General features: G+C 48.6%; 1 protein-coding gene across 1 annotated transcript in view; it reads right to left on the bottom strand.

The window, feature by feature from the left end:
- Positions 1-17,965, bottom strand: part of ODAD4 (outer dynein arm docking complex subunit 4) — a gene marked incomplete at both ends in the record, with an annotated part of 39,955 nt that overhangs the window by 583 nt on the left and 21,407 nt on the right. The window contains 8 exons of the mRNA XM_080714065.1: positions 2,476-2,655; positions 2,701-2,765; positions 7,325-7,437; positions 7,667-7,767; positions 7,829-7,904; positions 9,999-10,099; positions 14,155-14,351; positions 17,170-17,256. Of these exons, the coding sequence (XP_080570191.1) occupies positions 2,476-2,655; positions 2,701-2,765; positions 7,325-7,437; positions 7,667-7,767; positions 7,829-7,904; positions 9,999-10,099; positions 14,155-14,351; positions 17,170-17,256 (920 nt within the window). The remainder of the gene's footprint in view (positions 1-2,475; positions 2,656-2,700; positions 2,766-7,324; positions 7,438-7,666; positions 7,768-7,828; positions 7,905-9,998; positions 10,100-14,154; positions 14,352-17,169; positions 17,257-17,965) is intronic.

Below are 17,965 nucleotides of genomic sequence, written 5' to 3'. Positions count from 1 at the left end.
GGGGCCTGTTCAGGCTCCACCGCGGAGCTGCACACACTCCTCCGCCCCCCGGCTCCCGTCGACGATGAATAGTGCCTGGTGCTGGGGATTGAACCAGGGGCATTTTACTGCCGAGCTACAACTCGCAGCCCACTCTTTTAATTTGGAAGCAGGGTCTCACCAAGCTGCTAAGAGCCTCGCTGAGTTGCTGAGGCCGGCTTCAAACCTGTGATCACCCATCTCAGCCTCCCAAGTGCTGGGATGGATCATAAACACGTGCCACCACATCTGATTTAAAATTTTTGTTTTGTTTTGTTTTGTGGTGCTGGAGATGGAACCTAGGGGCATTCTACCTCCAAGCTATCCCCCAGTCCGATTTTTGTTTTATTTTGAAACGGGGGTCTAAGTAGCTGAGACTGTCCACAAACTGTGACCCTCCTGTTTCAGCCTCCTAAATCCTGGGATTACAAGCATGAGCCACCATGCCTGGCTGGATTTAAGATGCTTGAAATAGGGATGTCATCTCCCTTCCTGGGATTAAGATGAAGGGAGTGAGACAGGGCTGAGCAAGTCCAGATCCAGTCCTAAGTTTTTTGGGGGGTTTTTTGTCTTTTTTTTTTTTTTTTTTTTGGTGGTACGAGGGTGGAACCCAGGGGCTTTCTACCTCCAGGCTACACTCCCAGACCTATTTTATATTTTATTTGGAAATAGGGTCTCACTAAGTTGCTGAGAGCCTCACTCAGTAGCTGAGGCTGGCTTTGAACCTGTGTGATCCTCCTGTCTCAGCCTCCCAAGTGGGAGGGGGGGTTTACAAGTGTGTGCCACCACGCCCAGCTAATCTTAAGGTTTTTGTTTGTTTGTTTTGTGGTATTGGGGATGGAACCCAGGGGGGCATTCTACCTCTGAGCTAGACCCCAGCCCTATTTTTTATTTATTTATTTATTTATTTATTGTGATACTGGGGATGGAACCCAGGGGCAGTCTACCTCTGATCTACACCCCCAGCCCTATTTTTATCCTTTATTTTGAAATAGGGTTTGAGTTACAAATGGCCTAAGTAGCCTAAACTGTCCTCAAACTGCAGTCCTGTCTCCGCCTCCCAAATGCTGGGATTACAAGAAGCGTGTGCCATCACGCCCGGGCTTATTCTTCATTTTGAAACAGGGTCTCACTGAGTTGCAAAGGTCCTCACTAATAATAGCTGAGGCTGTCTGTGAACCTGTGATCCTCCTGTCCCAGCCTCTCAAATGCTGGGATTATAAGTGTGCACCACTACGCCCGGCTCCAGTCTTAGGTTTTGATATTTTATTCATCATGCATTTTTCCGTTAAAACCTTTGTAATACTTCATTATAATTTATCTTGGAGCTGGGGATGTAGCTCGGTGGTACAGTGCTTGCCTAACCTGCAAGGCGATCCTGGGTTCCATCCCCGAGCTAAGGACCCATCCTCTGAGGCCGGCCAGAGGCTCAGCTGCCACCTGCTCTGTGAGGTCACTGAACACTTGGCTGCATTTTTTTAGTTTCCTGTCAACCAAGTATGGTGGCAGGCACTCTTCTCCTCCTCACGCCAACTCCCGAGGCTGAGGCTGGTGCCTCTTTGCCCAGAGGAGGAAGAAGCCTGGAGAGCCTGGTCTACCCACCCGTGCTGCTGGAGAGGGCTGCGCTGGAGTCCCTCTCTCCTCCCTACTCCCAGACTCTGCTGTTCCTCTGGACCCCAGGAGCACCCATCAGTCTTAACCATTCTACTTTAAAGGCTAGAGATGTACAGGCCCGCCCAGTATGGCGGCTGATGCTAGCTGAGGCTGTCCACCATCATCATTTCTCCCATACAGCCTCCCCGTGTCCTGCGCACACAGTAGGTGCTCATCGAGGCGCGCCAATAGCCCTGAGCTAGGCAGACCCCCTCTACTCCTCCAGGTCCGTCTTGTTCCTCCTCTAAGTTCTCGGGGCTCCCTGGAGCTCAGCTGTGTCTCGGCCTCCTGAGATAATTCTCCACGCCTCATTTCTTCCATAAGGCGCTTCTGAGGCTGTGTGGGAGTCGGGAGGCAAAGCGAGAGCCTTTAAAAAGGAGAGGCTTGTAAAAGTGAAAGGCACGTGTTTAATGGGGAAACAGTGACAGAAAGAAGCAGAGCTGTTTCCGGGTTTTTCCCATTAAAAACAAACCCCTGTGAACACCCCCTGGCCCTCAGGCCTACTAAGGCGGGCTTCGCTTTACTCCTTGTCTGTTGCTTCTTCGGCACTTGGGGTTTCCTTCTTTTCTCCTTCTTCTCCTGTGTTTTCCAGGCTCTGTTCCTCTCCTGTGTCTCCTTCTGGAGGTTTTTCCTCTGGTCCTTCTGAGACCTTTCTACTGAATTCTCCGGAGGGCTTCTGTTCTAACTCCTCCGAGGGCCTCCTGAAAATCTCCCTGGACTCACTCCTGCCCACTGCAGGCAGCGGCCCCTCGCCGGGCAGCCTCCTGGAGTCAGTCCTGGCTCTCCCTGCCTCCGTGAACTCACCATCGCAGCCATCGTCACCGTCATCGTCATCGTCGCCATCGTCGTCGTCACTCTCCTTATCACTCTCAGGCTGCTCCCTCTCCCACCTCCTCATCACCTTCTCAGCCTCCTCCTTCACTTTTCTCTCTTCCTTCTCCTTTGCCACCATCGTTCTGCTGTCAGCAATCGCGGTAGCCTCTTCTGAGGAACAAGAGGGAGGAGGAGGGAGAAGGGGAGGGTGCTCACCGCGGGCTGCAGAGGGGCCTGGGCTTCTAGGGAAGAAGCTCTTGCCCTCAGTCCGCAGCAGAGCGCTTTCCACAAAGAGAGGGAGGGAGCCGGCCCTGCGCTCACATCATGTGAGGTGCTGGACAGATCGGGTCATTTGGTCACTGTGAAATTGCACAGTCACTGATTTGAGTTTGCTGTCGAAAGACCCAAGACTGTCAAATGAGAAACCAGAAGATGGTCGCTCTGCAAGTATATAAGAGCAGGGCCAGAGTTGGAACCTAAGATGGTCCGACCCAAGAGCACATGCTCTTTGCCCTGTAAGAAACAGCAAAGGTGCTGGGCGCACTGGCACATGACTGTAATCTCAGTACTCTGGAAACTGACAGAAGCATCACAGTTTCAAGGCCAGTGCGTGGTCATTTAGAGAGATCCTGTTTCCAAAGAAAAAATAAAAAGGAAGCCAGACGGGGTGGTACATGCTCGTAATCCTAGTACTTGAGAAGCTGAGACAAGAAGATCACAGGTTTGCAGCCAGCCTCAGCAACTTAGGCCCTCTGCAACTTAGGCTCTGTTTCAAAATAAAAGAATAAAGCCAGGCATGGTGGTGTACGCTTGTAATCTTGCAATCCCAGTACTTGGGAGACTGAGACAGGAAGATCGCAGGTTTGTGGCTAACCTCAGCTACTGTGTGAGGCCCTCTGCAACTCAATGAGACCCAGTTTCAAATAAAAGAATAAAATGTGGGGCTGGGGGTGTTGCTTGGAGGTAGAATGCACCTGAGTTCAATCCTCAGTACTGCAAATTAATTAATCAATTAGGGCTGGAGGTGGGAATGTAGCTCAGAGGTACAATGTCCCTGGGCTCCATCCCCAGTACCACCAAAAAATAAAAATAAAAAGTAGGGCTGGGACTGTAACTCAGAAGTAGAATACTGCCAGGCATGCTGGCGCATGCTTGTAATCACAGCACTTGGGAGGCTGAGACAGGAGGATTGCACAGGTTCAAAGCCAGCCTCAGCTACTTAGTGAGGCTCTCAGCAACTTAGTGAGACCCTGTTTCCAAATAAAGTATAGTATAGGTCTGGGAGTATAGCCCGAGGTAGAAAGCCCCTGGGTTCCATCCTAGCACCACAAAAAAAAAAAAAAAAAAAAGTACCTCCGAGTCAATTTCCAGTACCAAATAACTAAATACTTAAAAGTAAAGTAAAATAAATAAAAAGGGCTAGGGATGTGTCTCAGAGATAGAAATCACCCCCTCCCAGTTCAATTTCCAGTAACACACACACACACACACACACACACACACACACACACGAAGAAAGGAAGAGAAAAAAAAAGTGCAAGCCCAGGTGCTAGGAATTGACCACAGGTTCTTTTCTCCAGGCCAAACAGGCCAAAACATGCAGCCATATTCTCTTTGTCCCTGGACTGGAAAAACCTTTTACCATTTGTTTGGAAGTTTCTTCTAAAACTACAAGCAGACTGCCAGCAGAAAGGTCAGTGGGAGAACTGGGGAACCAAGAGATTCTTCGCTCCTTGTGTGTTTGTTTTAGTGCTGGGGATTGAACCCTTAAGCATTCTACCTCCAAGCTACACCCCAGCCCTATTTTATTTTTTATTTTGAAATGGTCTTGGTAGGTCACTGAGAGCCTCAACTAAGTTGCTGAGGATGGCTTTGAACCTGTGATCCTCCTGTCTCAGCCTCCCAAGTACTGGTGTGCACCACCACACCTGGCTCCACTCCTGTTTCCTGTTTGTTTGTTTTTGTTTTTTTTGTGGAATTGGAGATTAAACCCAGATGTATCCTATCTCCATGATACACCCCCAGCCCCATTTTTTCTTTTTCTTTTTTTTTCTTGTGGTACTGGGGATGAAACCCAGGGGCATTCTACCTTTGAGCCCCTGTTCTGCCTTTCTTTATTTTGAAACAGGGTCTCACTGAGTTGCAGAGGGCCTCACTAAGTAGCTGAGGCTGACTGCGTACCATGATCCTCCAGTCTCAGCTTCCCAAATGCTGGGATTACAAGCGTGCACCACCACGGCCGGCTTCTTAGCCCCATTTAAAATTTTTATTTTGAAACAGGGTCTTACTAAGTTGCAGAGGGCCTCATTAAGTACCTGAGGCTGGCCTCAAACCTATGATTCTTCTGTTTTAGCCTCCTAAGTACTGGGATTACAAACATGTGCCGCCATGCTCAGCTTCGTTCCTGGCTTTTTTTTTTTTTTTTTTCTTTTTCTTTTTGGTACTGGGGATCGAACCCAGGGGAATTCTACCTCCGAGCTACACCCCAGCCCTATTTTTTAGTCTTTATTTTGAAACAGGGTCTGAGTTGCAAAGGGCTTCACTAAGTAGCTGAGGCTGGCTGTGAACCATGATCCTCTGGTCTCAGCCTCCCGAGTGCAGCTATTACAAACGTGGGCCACCACGCCCGGCTTCACTCCTGGTTTTTAATAGGTACAAAGAAAAGTCACCAATCCCTCCTCCTGAGTCTCCCTCATTCTCTTCCTGGCAACCCCGGTCCCCAGGTCACCCGCAGAGGCGCCCCAAAGTCACAGACAGAGATAAAAAGGTAAGCAATGCTGCCACCTGCTGTTCAGAGAGGGCCTTGCAGGAGCTGTGCGGGCAGCTATGTCTTCCCACCGGGATGGGGAGGGCACTTCCCCTTCCCCCAGCGTTGGCCTGCGGGAGGCCAGAGGCTGCTTGGAGCATCTGCTATTTCCCATCTGGGGCTTTTCTTTTCACACTGATTGCTCCTGTGGCTCCTGAGAGGGCTGTGGGGCAGAGGCCTGGCCCCCTCTAAGGGTGACCAACTGCCATATGGCAGACACTGGATAACAAAGGGCTGTCACACCTGATGCTAGAGAGAAAGGAGCCGTGGAGCCTGCAGGGCCATAGCCAAGGGTCTGCACTGGGCTCTCTCCTGCTGGCCAACCCACCCCTGCAGTACGACTGGGGCAAAGATACCCCAAGGGGCAAGCAGACAGAGCCTGTCCACCCCCATAACAGCAGGGACCCATGGTGAAAGCACAGGAGGTCGTGTGTGTGTGTGTGTGTGTGTGTGTGTGTGTGTGTGTGTGTGTTACTTTAGATGGAACCCAGAGGCATTATACCTCTTAGCTATACCCTCACCCATATGTTTATTCTTTTTTGAAACAAGGTCTCACTAAATTGCAGAGGGCCTCACTAAGTAGCTGAGGCTGTCTGTGGAACTGTGATCCTCCTGGCTCAGCCTCCAGAGTACTAGGAATATGGGGGTGTGTTACCACGCCCAGCTTAATAGTTTGTGTGTGTGTATGTGTGTGTTTATGTGCCTATATAGTGCTGAGATTTATTTTATTTATTTTTGGTGGTACTGGGGGTAGAACCCAGAGGCTTTTTACCTCTGGGCTATACTCTCAGACCTATTTTATATTTATATTAAATATTAAATATTTATATTTATTAAATATTTATATTTATTTGGAAACAGGGTCTCACTAAGTTGTTGAGAGCTTCACTAAGTAGCTGAGGCTGGCTTCGAACTTGTGTGATCCTCCTGTCTCTGCCTCCCAAGCGCGGGGATTACAAGCGTGTGCCACCACGCCTGGCTTAGTGCTGAGATTTAAACCCAGCAGTATTCTACCTCCAAGTTACACTCTCAGTTCTATTTTATTTATTTAATTAAGGTGTGTGTGTGTGTGTGTGTGTGTGTGTGTGTGTGTGTGTGTGTGGTGTCGGGGATGGAACTCAGGAGCCTTCCACCTCCAGACTACTCCCCCAGTCCTATTTAATTTTTGTTTTTTTGAGGTACTGGGGATGGAACCCAGGGGCATTCTACCTCTGAGCTACACCTCCAGCCCTATTTTTTATTATTTTATTTAAACAGGGTCTCACTGAGTTGCAAAGGGCCTCACTAAGTAGCTGAGGCTGTCCGAGAACCATAATCCTCTTGTCTCAGCCTCCCAAATGCCAGGATTACAAGTGTGCGCCACCATGCCTGGCTCTATTTAATGTTTTATTTGGAAACATGTTCTCACTAAGTTGCTGAGTGCCTCACTAAGTAGCTGAGGCTGGCTGTGAACCTCCAGTCCTCCTGCCTCAGCCTCCCTAGTGCTGGGGTTACAGGTGTGTCCCAGCACACTCAGCTAGCCGAACACTTGGACAGCATTTCCAGCTAGTGAGCCAGTGCAGACAGAGCCCCTAGGAAAGTGCCTGGCAGAGCAGAGGCACCAAATGGATGGAGGTCGCTGCAAGGGCCGGATCGCAGCCTAGTTCCTTTGGGCTTTCCTGGCTCCAGCCTCCTCTTCCCTCACTCCATCCCGCAGGGACAGCCTCTGCTCCCTGGAGGCCTTGTGACATGGGCGCAGTGGTCAGGCCTCGCAGCGCAAAGCCACTGCAGCGTGGTGGCCAGAGCCTCTGCGCCGGGTCGCTGGGTCCTCCTGAGCTGTGGGAGCCGAGGAGCCACTCACTCGTCTGTCTCAGCCTCCTCCCCAGACTGACCACAGCTGCCTCCCGGTGCTGAGGGCAAGAGATGTTCCCGTCGGGTGCTTAACCCAGTACCTGGCCTGCAGGAAAGAGCCCCAAGGGGCAGTTCCTGTCCTTCTGTCTGTGTCCTTGCCCCTGCTGTGCCCTGCTGGAAATGCCCTGCCTGCCCAGCTCCCACCTGGAGACTCCTGGCACCCACTGGCGCCGGAGGCAGACGCTCTCTGAGGTCTTCCCATCAGCCCTGAGTGCCGCCGCCCCAGTGCCTCCCGCGTGCTTTGCCCCGCTGCGGCCCTGGCACACAGGAGCCCGGTGGCTGGCACTCCATCTGTCCCTCTCGCTGTGCTACGGCCTCCTCCAGGACAGGCGACCAGCCTCTGTCTCCCCAGAATCCAACACCTTCCCGGCACATGGCGTGTGCTCAATACATACTTGATGGATAACAGGAAGAAATAAACAGTGGGCTCTTGGAGCAGACAGGTGGTTCGAAAGCCCAGCCGGGGTGAGCTGGGTCCTGCCCTGCCCCGGGGAGAGGCTGCGGCTGCAGTGGCAGGGCATCGGGAGGATCGGTGAGCTTGGTGAGCGGCACCACCTGGCCAGGGGCCTGCCGGGAAGCAGCCAGCACTGCTGGGAGAGAAGGCAAAGGGGCACACGGCCGGAGGTGCCTTGGGGGCCGGGGACTCACCTTTTTCTTTGAGCATCTCCCGGTAGTTAGTTTTCTTCAGCTCTTCAATGATGCCCTTGTTGGCGTCGTCCAAGGCCTGCGGAGGGCAGAGGAGCTGGTGACCTCTCTTAACCCTGCTCCTCTCCCCCACAAGCCCAGCACCCTGCCCCCTCGGTTTCCTTCTGCCTCTGAAGGCTGCTGCGCTGAGGTTTATCTACAGTGAGTGGTATGAGAGACATGGGCCTGCAAGAAGCCAAATCTATTCCTCTTGGCCGTAGGCAGATGTTGTGGAGTTGTGTCTGTCTTCTGCGTGTGTGTGTGTGTGTGTGTGTGTGTGTGTGTGTGTGTTACAGGGGATTGAACCCAGGGGCATTCTATCTCTGGGCAACACTCATACCCTCGTTTTGAAACAGGGTCTCACTAAGTTGCTAAGGGCCTTGCTAAATCGCTGAGGCTGGCCTTGAACCTGCAATCCTCCTGTCTCCACCTCTCAAGTACTAGGATGATAGATGTGTGCCACCAGGGCCAGCTTGATTTCTGCCCTATTACCTAAAGTTGCTCTTGGCTTCGTTGAGTGCCAAAGGACAATCCGAGCCCTGAGCACCCGACGACGAGGCAGCGAGCCGGGGCGGGCAGGCTGAGGACTGGCTCCCTGCAGCAGGGGGCTGCGGGTCTGGGGTTTCCCCAGCTCAAGCTCAGCGCTTTCTTTTGTCTTGTTTAGCAGCGCTGGGGAAAGAACCCAGGGAGTCAGCTGGCCATGAAGGCGGATGCCTGTAGTCCCAGTACTTGGGAGGCTGAGACAGAAAAGAGGATCACAGGTTTGAGGACAGCCTCGGCAATTTAGCAAGACCCTCAGTAACAGCCTGACCTTGTTTCAAAATAAAAAATAAAATAGATTTGGGGATGTAGTTCAACCTCCAATACAAAAAAAAAAAATCAGGAACTTGAACTAGGCAAGCATTCGACTACTAGCTACAGCCCCAGCCCTATCTGTGTTTTTAATTAATTAATTTTAATTTAATTAATTTATTTATTTTTGGTGGTACTGGGGTTCCTGGAAACCCTTCTACCTCCGGGTTACACTCCAGACCTATTTTATACTTATCTTATTTTTGGAAACAGGGTCTCTTAAGCCAGCATGGCTGGTTCGAACCTGTGCGATCCTCCTGTCTTGGCCTCCTAAGCGCGGGGATTACAAGCGTGCGCCACCAGGCCCGGCTATTTTATACTTTTGAGATGAGGGTCTCACTATGTTTCCCAGGCTAGCCTCAAACTCCCGGATCAACTGATCCTCCTGCCTCAGCCTCTTGAGTAGCTGGGCCCAGGGACCGCACCCGCCCGTGACTCTGGAGGGCAGCTCTTCCTTTTGGCTGATGGAAGGAGGGAGCCAGGCGTGGTGGTGGCACACACCCTAATCCCAGTCCTTGGGAGGCTGAGACCGAAGGATGATATAGGTTCAAAGATAGACTCGGGAACTGAGTGAGACCCTGTTTCAAAATAAAAACAAAAGAAAAGAAAGGTACACTTTAGGATGGGTCTGTAGCCTTGTAGCACAACCCTGTAGTCCCAGGACTTAGGAGACTGAGACGGGAGGAGCGCAGGTTCCAGGCCAGCCTCAGGAAGTTAGCAAGACCCTGTTTCAAAATGAAAAATAAAGAGCCGGGCGTGGTGGCGCACGCTTGTAATCCCAGCATTTGGGAGGCCGAGACCTGGAGGATCCTGGTTCAGGGACAGCCTCAGCTACTTAGTGAGGCTCTCTGCAACTCAGTGAGACCCGGTTTCAAAATAAAGAATAAAAATAGGGCAGGTGGTGTAGCTTGGAGGTCAAATGCCCCTGGGTTCCATCCCCAGACCCGCAACAAAAAAAAAAAAAAAAAAAAAAAGAAAGAAAGAAAGAAAAAGAAAAAGAAAAAAGATTAGGAGCATCGCTTGGAGGTAGATACCCTTGGCTTCAATCCCCAGTGCCACACACGCACACACAAAACCCACCTTTTATTTCTGTTTTTCCTTTGTTTCGCATAAAATGATAGATATGAGGCTGCTATACAAACTGACACTGGCTGAGCATCTCAAAGCCATCGCCCTGGTGTGTGTTATAGGCTGGTGTTAATGGAGGGGACTGCCGCTGAGGCGCTGGCCCCGCCCCCGGCCCCGCCCCACTCAGGCCCCGCCCCCGGCCGCGGAGGCTCACGCTGATGATGGCCTGCTGGGCCTCGTTGTTGTGGACCAGCTTCGCTCTCTCCAGGGCCTTCTCGAAGTTGTTCACAGCCGACTCGAAGTCTCTGAGCTTCACTGTGGGGGGGGCGGAGAAGGCAGCGCAGGGCGACGTGCGATGTGGTGGAGACCCGGCCGCCTGGCCTCTCCCAGGCCCGCGGGAGACCAGCCCCGGTCACCACCAGCCCGTCCACCTCGGTGCTGGCCCATCTCGCCCCTGAGCAAGGACGGGGCCTGGACCCTGGACCCCGGGCCCTTCAAGGGATACGACCCTATCGTGCAACCTTATCTACTCCTTTTATTTTATTTTTTTTAGAACTGGGGGTTGAACGCAGGGGCATTCTACCTCTGAGCTACACCCCCCACCCCCGGCCCTATTTTTTAATTCTATATTTTAATACAGGGTCTCACTAAGTTGTGGAGCGCCTAAGTAGCTGAGGCTGGCCTCAAACCTGTGATCCTCCTGTCTCAGCCTCTCAAGTACTGGGATTACAAACTGTGCCACCATGCCTGGGTTACCTTATCTTTGTTTATTGGTGGTACTGGAGATCGCTCTACTACTAAGGTACATTCCAGCCCCATTTTATTTATTTTTGGGGACAGAGTTTCACTAAATAGCTGAAGCTGGCCTGGACTTTGTGATCCTCCTGACTCAGCCTGCTGAGTTGCTGGAATTATTGGTGTGTGTCACCATGCCGACTTGTTCCATCTTTAGATTGTTCCAGAAAAGGAAATTCATACTTTTTGTTGTGTGTGGTACTTGGGGGGGTGGAACCCAGGGGCCTTCTACCTCCGAGCTATACCCACATCCCATTTTATTTTTTATTTGGAAAGAGGGTCTTGCTAAATTGCAGAGGGCCTCACTAAGCTGCTCATATTGACTTCAAACCTGGATTCTCGTGTCAGCACCCTGGCTGTGATTGCTTCTTGTTACTATATGCCTAAACCAGTGCCTACAAAATACAAGTGTTTGTGGTATAAACAATGTGGTGGTGCACACTTATAATCCCAGGATTTGGGAGGCTGACACAGGAGGTCGTAGGTTCCCGGCCAGCCTCAGCTACTTAGTGAGACCCTGTTTCAAAATAAAAAAATAAAGCCGGGCATGGTGGTACACACTTGTAATCCCAATACTTGGGAGGCTGAGACAGAAATATCTCAGGTTTGAAGCCAACCTCAGCTACTTAGTGAGGCTCTCAACAACTTAGTGTGAATCTATTTCCAAATAAAATATAAAATAGGTCTGGCAGTGTAGCCTGGAAGCAGAAGGCCCCTAGGTTCTGTCTCTAGTAGCACTTATACAAAACACACACACACAAAAAAAAATTAAAAATAGGGCTGGGGGTGTAGCTCGGAGGTAGAATGCCCCTAGGTTCCATCCCCAGTACCGCAAATAAATAAATAAATAAATAAATAAATAAATAAATAAATAATTTTTTGCGGGTCTGAGGATGGAACCCAGGGGCATTCAACCACCAAACTACACCCCCTGCCCTATTTTTTTATTCTTTAATTTGAAACAGGGTCTCACTAAGTTACGGAGGGCCTCACTAAGTAGCTGAGGCTGTCCGCAAACTGTGATCCTTCAGTCTCAGCCTCCTGAATGCTGGGATTACAAGTGTGCGCCAGCACGCCTGGTTTACATTTATATTTTAAAAGATAGAGGCCGGGCGTGGTGGCGCACGCTTGTAATCCCCGCACTTGGGAGGCAGAGACAGGAGGATCGCGCTGGCTTAGGAGACCCTGTTTCCAAATAGAAATGTAAAAATAGGTCTGGGAGTGTAGCCGGGAGGTAGAAGGGCTTCCAGGAACCCCAGTACCACAAAAAAAAAAAAAAAAAAAAAAAAAAAAATGGAGTCTCAGACAGGCATGGTGGCACACACTTGTAATCCCAGTGCTTGGGAGGCTGAGACAGGAGGATCTGGGCTCATGGCCAGCCTCAGCTACTTAGCAAGGTCTCTGCAACTTAGTGAGACCCTGTTTAAAATAAAAATAAAAAATAGGACTGGAGGTGTAGCTCAGAGGTAGAATGCCCCTGGGTTCCAGCCCCAGTACTGAAGAAAAAAAAAGAAAAAAAAAGATGAAGTCTCCCCAGGCAGTAGCACATGCTTGTATCCCAGTACTTGGGAAGTTGAGATAGGAGGACTGCAGGTTCTCAGCCAGCCTCAGCTACTTAGTGAGACCACTCACAACTTAGTGAGACCACTCACAACTTAGTGAGACCCTGTTTCCAAATAAAGAATAAAATATAGGGCTGGGGGTGTAGCTTGGGGTAGATGCCCCTGGCTCAGCCCCTGGACCACACACACAAAACTGCTCTCATGACTTACCGTCCAGCTTCAAAAATCATCCGGTCACCAATATATTGTCAGTCTCTTTCTCTTTTGTTTCTTTTTCTTTATGTATTTTTTTGTTTTTATACTTTGTATTTGTGTTTATTTTGTGTTTCTGTCATATATATATGTATATATATATACATATATATACACACACATTATCTATATTTTTGTACTGTTGGCTGGAGCCTGGGACTTCACTCACACTCTGTGAGCGCAGCTGAGCGACATCCAGCCCTTACTTGTCAGTCTTGCTCCATCTGTTCCTTCCCATTCCCTGACCTTTGCTGTTTTGATGTTTTGTTTGGCGGTACTGGGGATCAAACCTGGGGCATGCTATCTCTGAGCTCCACCTCCAGCCTGATTTTTATTATTTAGTTATCTATTTATTTACCTACTGATTTATTTACTGATGTTGGGGATTGAACCCAGAGCATTCTACCTCTGAGCTCTGAGCTACATTCTCAGCCCTATTTTATTCGTGTGTGTGTGTGTGTGTGTGTGTGTGTGTGTTTGTGTGTGTGTGTGTGTGTGTGTGTGTGTGTGTGTTACTGGGGATGGAACCCAGGGGCATTCTACCTCTGAGCTTCCAAGCGACACTCCCAGCCCTATTTTTTATTCTTTATTTTGAAACAGGATCTTACTGAGTGCCAAAGGGCCTCACTAACCTGAGGCTGTCCGCGAATCAAGATCCTCCTGTCTCAGCCTCCTAAATGTTGGGATTACAAGGATGCGCCATCACACCTGGCTTATTCTTTATTTTATTTATTTATTTATTTATTTATTTATTTATTTATTTTTGTGTGTGTGGCACTGGAATTGAGCCTAGGGGTGTTCTACCCCTGAGCTATACTCCCAGCCCCACTTTTTATTTATTTATTTATTTATTTAAATTTATTGTTTATTTATTTAAATAAATATTACTTATTTATTTAAATAAATTAATTTAATTAAATTATTTATTTATTTATTTATTGGTGGTTTTTTATTTAAGGGATGGAACCCTTCTACCTCCGGGCTACACTCCCAGACCTATTTTTTATATTTTTTTTATTTGGAAACAGGGTCTCTTAAGCCAGCAAGGCTGGCGTCAAACCTGCGCAATTCTCCTGTCTCTGCCTCCCAAGCACGGGTATTACAAGTGTGTGCCACCACGCCCAGCTATTCTAAAATAGGGTCTCATTGAGTTTCAGAGGACCTCACTAAGTAGCTGAGACTGGCTGCCAACCCATGAATCTCCTGTCTCAGCCTCCCAAGTACTGGGATTACAAGTATGCGCCACCATGCCGGGCATCTTTTTTTTTTTTTCTTTTTCTTTTTTTTTTCTTTTTCTTTTTCTTTTTTTTTTTTTTTTTGTGGTACTGGGGGTGGAACCCAGAGGTTTTCTACCTCCGGACTATACTCCCAGACCTATTTTATACTTTATTTGGAAACAGGGTCTCATTCAGTTGCTGAGAGCCTCACTAAGTAGCTGAGGCTGGCTTTGAACCTGTGCAATCCTCCTGTTTCAGCCTCTCAAGTGCAGGGATTACAAGCATGTGCCACCACGCCTGGCGTATCTCTTTTCTTTATAGAGTAGCCCGCCTCCGGTATTTTGTTGTAGTAATCCAAAACTGACTAATACTGGAGGATGGCATGATGCCCTGTTGGTCTGCAGCTGAGCGCCTCATCAACAGAGGCAGCTCTTAGGGTATCCCAAACCCTAATCAACGTCTGCTTAAAATGGGCCAGCCTGTTCCTAGGGTGGCTGCTGGGCCCGAAGGCTGGGTAGGTAGGTGGTTATCTCTGAGCCTGTACCTTGTGCCTGGGCCACCAAAACGCTGGCATTCAGCTGCCACTCGATGTCCCCTTCCTCCTCGGCATACTGCTGGGACTTCTCACCATAACTCTGGGCCTGCCAGGCCTGGTCCAGTTCCAAGTAGCAGCGGCCAATCTCATGGAACAGCCAGGTCTTCTCCAGTGTGGTTTTGGCCAGAGGGATCTTTTCCTCCCACCTGGGGACATGAAGAACCAAGGTGAGCTTCTTCCCTTCAAACTTTGCCCTAAGCAACAGGAGACCCAGGCTTCCTGCAGGGTTCTGGGATAAAATTCATTCTTCAATTGCAGTCCCGGGCTGGAATTAATAGGAATTAACAGTCTGGGTGTGGTGACACCCACTTGTCATCCCAGTACTTGGGAGGCTGAGATAGGAGGATTGCAGGTTCATAGCCAGTCTCAGCAATTTAGTGAGGTCCTCTTTAACTTAGTGAGATCTTGATTCAAAAAACATAAAATAATCCGGGTGTGGTGGTGTACGCTTGTAATTCCAGCATTCGGGAGGATGTGGTTTGCAGGCAGCCTCAGCTACTTAGTGAGGCCCTTTGCAACTCAGTGAGACCCTATTTCAAAATAAAGAATAAAAAATAGGGCTGGGAGCCGGGTGTGGCAGCGCACACTTGTAAGCCCAGCATTTGGGAGGCTGAGACAGGAGGATCCGGGTTCGAGGACAGCCTCAGCTACTTAGTGAGGCCCTTTGCAACTCAGTGAGACCCTGTTTCCAAATAAAGAATAAAAATTAGGGATGGTGGTGTAGCTCAAAGGTAGAATGCCCCTGGGCTCCATCCCCAATACCATTAAAAATAAATAAATAAATAAATAAATAAGGCTGAGGGTGTCACTCAGAGGTAGAATGCCCCTGGGTTCCATTTCCAGTACTGCAAAAAATAAATAAATAAATATAACACATACATATATATACACACACGTATTATTAGTAGTAGTAATAGTAGAAGTAGTAGTAGTAGTCATCAGGGGCATTCTACCTCCAAGCCATGCCCCAGCCCTATTTTTTATTTTTTATTTGAAATTTATTTTTATTCTTTATTTAAAATAACATAACATTTTTAAGAATACTAAGTGTATGTGAGAGAAATATCAACATAAAAAAAGATCAGAACTAAAAAAAAGAAAAGTATCGATAAAAGAGTGGATTAAAAAGCCAGGCCTGGTGGCACACGCTTGGAATCCCAGTACTTGGGAGGCTCAGACAAAAGGATCAGAAGTTCACAGCCAGCCTCAGCTACTTAGTGAGGCACTCTGCAACTTAGTGTGACCCTGTTTCAAAAAAAAGAATTAAAAAAAAAATAGGGCTGGGGTTGTAGCTTGGAGGTAGAATGCCCCTGGGCTCAATGCCCAGTTCTGAAAAGAAAAAAGTGGATTAGAATTAGTCCTTGTCTTTGGATAATGGTTCTAATTTTTTCTTATACTTTTTTTTATATTTTCCAAATTAATATTTTACCAATAAGCCAGTATTTATTGCAAGAAATAGTTGGGCCAACTCTGCTAGTCCTTTTTCAGCAAACAGACACCAAGGGCCATCAAAAACCCAAATCTTGTGGAATGGAGAGGTGCTGGGAAGTCAGGTTCAGTGGTGCACACCTCTAACCCCAGCTGCTATTCAGTAGGCTGAGGCAGGAGGATCACAAATCCAAGGCCAGCCTCTGCAATCCAATGATACTCTGTCTCAAAATAAAAAGCACCAGGGGTATAACTCAATAGGAGTACTGCTCAGTGGTAGAGAATCCTGGGTTTAATCCTCAGTACTGGGAAAAAAAAAAAAAAAAAAAAAAGAAGGCTACTAGTGAAAAAAGTCTTTCAATCAAGCAACAAGGGTCCAAAGGACAATTTCTCTTCAGGAAGAGCTGTGTGGTCCTCCCCGCTAGGCTCCCCAGGCGAGCCTACCCTGCTGGGCCAATAACCAGCTGGTCCCAGGGCTGGGCATCCAGTCTGGCAGTCGGTCCATCTGGAGAGCTCAACCTCTGTTCCCAATGATCTCACATGACACAGGGCCCTCACGGGTCACTTGGTTTCCTAGCTCCTGAACTTGTCCAAAGGAAAGACTCGCCGGGAGTGTGGTTAGAAAAGAACTTCTGAAGCTGGGCGTGGTGGAGCAGGCTTGTAATCCCTGTGCTTGGGAGGCTGAGACAGGAGGATTGCGCAGGTTCGAAGCCAGCCTCAGCTACTTAGTGAGGTTCTCAGCAACTTAGTGAGACCCTGTTTCAAAATAAAATATAAAATAGGTCTGGGAGTGTAGCCCGGAGGCAGAAAGCCCCTGGGCCCCGAACCTGACTCTGTGTGTGTGTGTGTGGGGGGGGTCTGGTGATCAAAGTCAGGGGCATTCTACCTCTTAGCTACACCCCCAGCCCTATTTTATTCTTTCATGTGTGTGTCAGGGGGGTGGGGTGGGCACTGGAGATTGAACCCAAGGGCATTCTACCTCCGAGCTATACCTCCAGCCCTATTTCATTTTAATTATTTATTTTTTGGAGGGTTTTTTTTTTTTTTTTTTTTCGGTCTGGGATGGAACCCAGGAGCATTCAACCTCTGAGCTACACCCCCTGCCCTATTTTTTATTTTTTTTAATTTGAAAGAGGGTCTCACTAAGTTGCAAAGGGCCTAAGTAGCCGAGGCTGTCAGCAAGCTGCGATCCTCCGGTCTCACCTCCCGGATGTTGGGATTACAGGCATGCACCACCATGCCTGTCTGCCAAGTGATTTCTTATGGCTCACAAGTACTCTGGGTGATTCTGATTGGCAGAAAATTTGAGAAAATGTTGATTCTATCTCATTAACTGATAAGGTGCAGAGCTTAGAAAGTGGCTTGCTGGGGGTGGGTAGGTTGTTCAGTGGAATGCTACCCGCTTTGCACACGCGGCCTTGGGTTTCATCTCCAGTACCAAAAAGGTGGTGGGCCAGGGTCATCTGGTGTTCTGGCCCCAGGTGGAATCCCAGTCCCGGGTGGGGAACGGGCAGATCTCGGTCCTTGGTCACTCACGTGTCAATGGCTTGCTGGAATTTCCCAACTCTGGCAAAAACCCTGCCAATGTTGTCAAGGGCTCTTGATTTTGCATCAGGAAGGTCACTGTGAGGAGGCAGAAAAACAGGCCAGTCACTAGAAAACAGCTGTTCTGCCGGGCGTGGTGGCGCACGCTTGTAATCCCCGCGCTTGGGAGGCAGGGACAGGAGGATCGCGCCTGTTTCCAAATAAAAAATATATAAAATAGGTCTGGGAGTGTAGCCCGGAGATAGAAGGGCTTCCAGGAACCCCAGTACCGCAAAAAAAAAAAAAAAAAAAAAAAAAAAGCTGTTCTGATCAGCTTTCTTTCTTTTTTTTTTTTTTTTTCCCTGTATTGAGGATTGAGTCCAGGAGGAAATGAGGGGATTTCTACCTCTGAGTTACACCTTCAGCCTGCCTTTTCTTTCTTTCTTTCTTTTTTTTTTTTTCTTTTTTTCTTTTTTTTTGACTGGGAATTGAACTCAGGGACATTCTACCTCTAAGCTTACATCCCAGCCTGATTTTTTATTCTTTCTCCCTTTCTTTCTTTTTCTTTCTTTCTTTCTTTCTTTCTTTCTTTCTTTCTTTCTTTCTTTCTTTCTTTCTTTCTTTCTTTCTTTTTCTTTCTTTCACGGTGCTGGGAATAGAAGCCAGGGGCATTCTACCTCTGAGCTATACCCTCAGCCCTTTTTTTTTTTTATTCTTTATTTTTTTTTTGAAACAGGGTCTCACTAAACTGTAGAAGGCTTCACTAAGTAGTTGAGGCTATCTACGAATCCAGGTCCTCCTGTCTCAG

The sequence above is a fragment of the Muscardinus avellanarius genome (assembly GCF_963383645.1).
Source record: "Muscardinus avellanarius genome assembly, chromosome: 16".
Classification (NCBI taxonomy): domain Eukaryota; kingdom Metazoa; phylum Chordata; class Mammalia; order Rodentia; family Gliridae; genus Muscardinus; species Muscardinus avellanarius.
This window is presented reverse-complemented; position numbering and strand designations above follow the sequence as displayed.